The sequence below is a fragment of the Brassica oleracea genome, chromosome C9 (assembly GCF_000695525.1).
Source record: "Brassica oleracea var. oleracea cultivar TO1000 chromosome C9, BOL, whole genome shotgun sequence".
NCBI lineage: Eukaryota > Viridiplantae > Streptophyta > Magnoliopsida > Brassicales > Brassicaceae > Brassica > Brassica oleracea.
Window position 1 is genome coordinate 24203376 of NC_027756.1, and position 2463 is coordinate 24205838.

A 2463-nucleotide genomic window follows, 5' to 3' on the forward strand; every position below is an offset into this window, starting at 1 on the left:
TTCCACTCCTCTTCCTTTATAGTAAGTCGACTTCGAGATCTTTGTGGTAGCTCTGTGATCTCAGCTTCTTGTTGCACGATCTCCGCGACCTCTGCGACTCCTTCTCGAGCTCGTATTCTTGCTACGGGCTCCGGCCCTTTAAGGCTCATTCCTTTGATCGTGGCCCATTATGGTATTGACCAAAATTAGGTCCAACAAACATCATTATTGATTAAGAAACTCTTTACACTTTCTCACAAATATAGTGTTAGTATCTTGACTATAATTAAATTTTAATTTATAAACCAAACTGAGAATTATAAAAATAAAATTTTATTTTTTATTTTTTCAAGAATTTCTCATAGTTGCTTTTTTAAAATAATGATAAACATGTGATAAGGATACTCTTGAGCAATATGACTAATGATCCGAATCAATGTTTTTGAATTAATATGCTTCAGCAACAGAATTTGAAATGTTTTGGCTTTGTTTTGCTCTCATGTAATTTGAACAAAACTAAAACGAAACATGAAAATATCTTAAATTCTTTTTATTTATGAAAAATATCCTTAACACATTACAAACGCTTTTTTCATTTTTAGCATATTTTAATAGGATCAAAACGACGTATATTCTTTACAAAATTCCACTAACAATTAATAAGATTATATAATTTGCATGTAAGTTGTCTCATCTGCGGTCAACGAACTATAGACCACTTATTAGTGATTGGTTTATAGACTGTATGAAGCTCATATTCCACTGATATTAAACGAAGAAAGACAAAATATAAAATAGTCACGATACTAATACTAATACTTATTAAACGAAGAAACAAAAATCAAAACAGTAAGTAAGATTATGCATCCACTCAAACATCACTTATAAAGAATACTTTTAGCAATTAAATTTTTTATATGCATCAGTGATAATTGTTCAATTTCCCAAATCATAGAAATCCCGCCAAACTGTCTGAACCTTAAACGTGAGATTGTAGCTTGCATAAAAAGATGAAATCAGAAGAATTGCGTCAAATTTGGATATTAATCAGAAATAAAGACGAAATATAAAATATATACTTATTTCTCAAAGTTCGATAATTATTCCTTTTTTTACAATCTGAAAAAGATTAGAAAACAAGGCAACACAGCGCGTGCATCGAAAACAATCAATTCACCATCTCGACCCGCAACTGAATCCGACCCGAACTCGCCTTTCTTCGCAACCCGACCCGCTATTACTCGACAAATCAGCATCGCTCTCCTCCCTCCTCCGCCACCTGTGCTATCATGCGCTTCACCGCTACCTGAAAACGTACAAACCGCCGCTCCTTTACCTCCTGGAAACACCCACGCGCCGCCGTTAATCCCTCCCGGAATCGGACCTAACGGATAAAACCTCATCATCTCATTCCCATCCGCCGAACACCTCGCGTATTCATCGCACGCGCCGTCATCTGAATCCAAGTTGGAGCGCGATCGCAGTTTCACAGCCTCTCTGTACTCCTCAAAACGGGCCACAGCTCTCGACCCGTTTTCAACTTTAAAAATCATCTCAACCCGACCCGGAAATTCTTCGGAGCTCCAGCTAGATTGGAATATAATCTCCACGACGTTTCTCGACGGATGACCATCGGGAAGATCGGTCAGAACGGGCAATGCAGCGGACTCTGTGGAAGCTCTTGCGGATACGCTTCGTCGGGTCGGGTTATAAGAAGAATTGCATTCTGATTCGGGTCGACGAGAGGACCGTAAACGTCTTAAATTCGCGTCGGGTTTAAGGTTTTTATCACCGGATCCTTGTCGGGTGGGTCGGGTATCGATGACGTCTTTAACGGACTTTCTGCAGCTGTAACTTGGCAACGAGAGTTTGCCGTTGTTGGAGTGATGATAGACGTCGTCGAAAGCTCTTGATTTGCAATGCAAAGATTTAACCCACCCAATCGGCATATTCGGGTATTGGATCCGAATCCGGGTTTTCCAGTCTCTGTTTAGAAATTAAAAGCTTATGCTATCTTTAGAGATTAATGGGGGCTTTGAAGTTTTTGTTGTGAATATATGTGTTTGTGTATAAATGTATGTACGTATGGCATATTGTCCTTCCGTTCGTTTTATCGGTTGGTGCTGTCGACAAAAAGACGAGATTACCCCTTTGATCTTGGGTGACCCATGCCAACGTGAATTCTCAGCTTTTTGTCTTCTTAATCATTTTTGGTCTTTTAGTTGTCTTCTTAATCATGATTTGAAATATCTTATGATAAAAAATCTAAAATTAATAGTAAACAATTTTTTTTATCAAATTTACTTATGCTAAAACATTTTAAAAATAGTAATTATACAATCATGATACTGTATATATATTTTATATACATATGTATATATAACTGATCAGATCGACTCAAATATTCAATATTCGGATAGTATCTAAATGGATAATAGATCGAATCAAATTTCACGGATATTTTGTTTGCCTCTATTCAACACA

The 2463-nt window shown here is 37.0% G+C and overlaps 1 protein-coding gene across 1 annotated transcript; it reads right to left on the reverse strand.

The window, feature by feature from the left end:
- Positions 1-1046: 1046 nt before the first annotated feature.
- LOC106316215 lies at positions 1047-2084 on the reverse strand. Its single transcript, XM_013754087.1, has one exon. The coding sequence runs from the start codon at positions 1926-1928 to the stop codon at positions 1092-1094; it is 837 nt and encodes a 278-aa protein (XP_013609541.1). The 5' UTR covers positions 1929-2084; the 3' UTR covers positions 1047-1091.
- Positions 2085-2463: the final 379 nt, after the last annotated feature.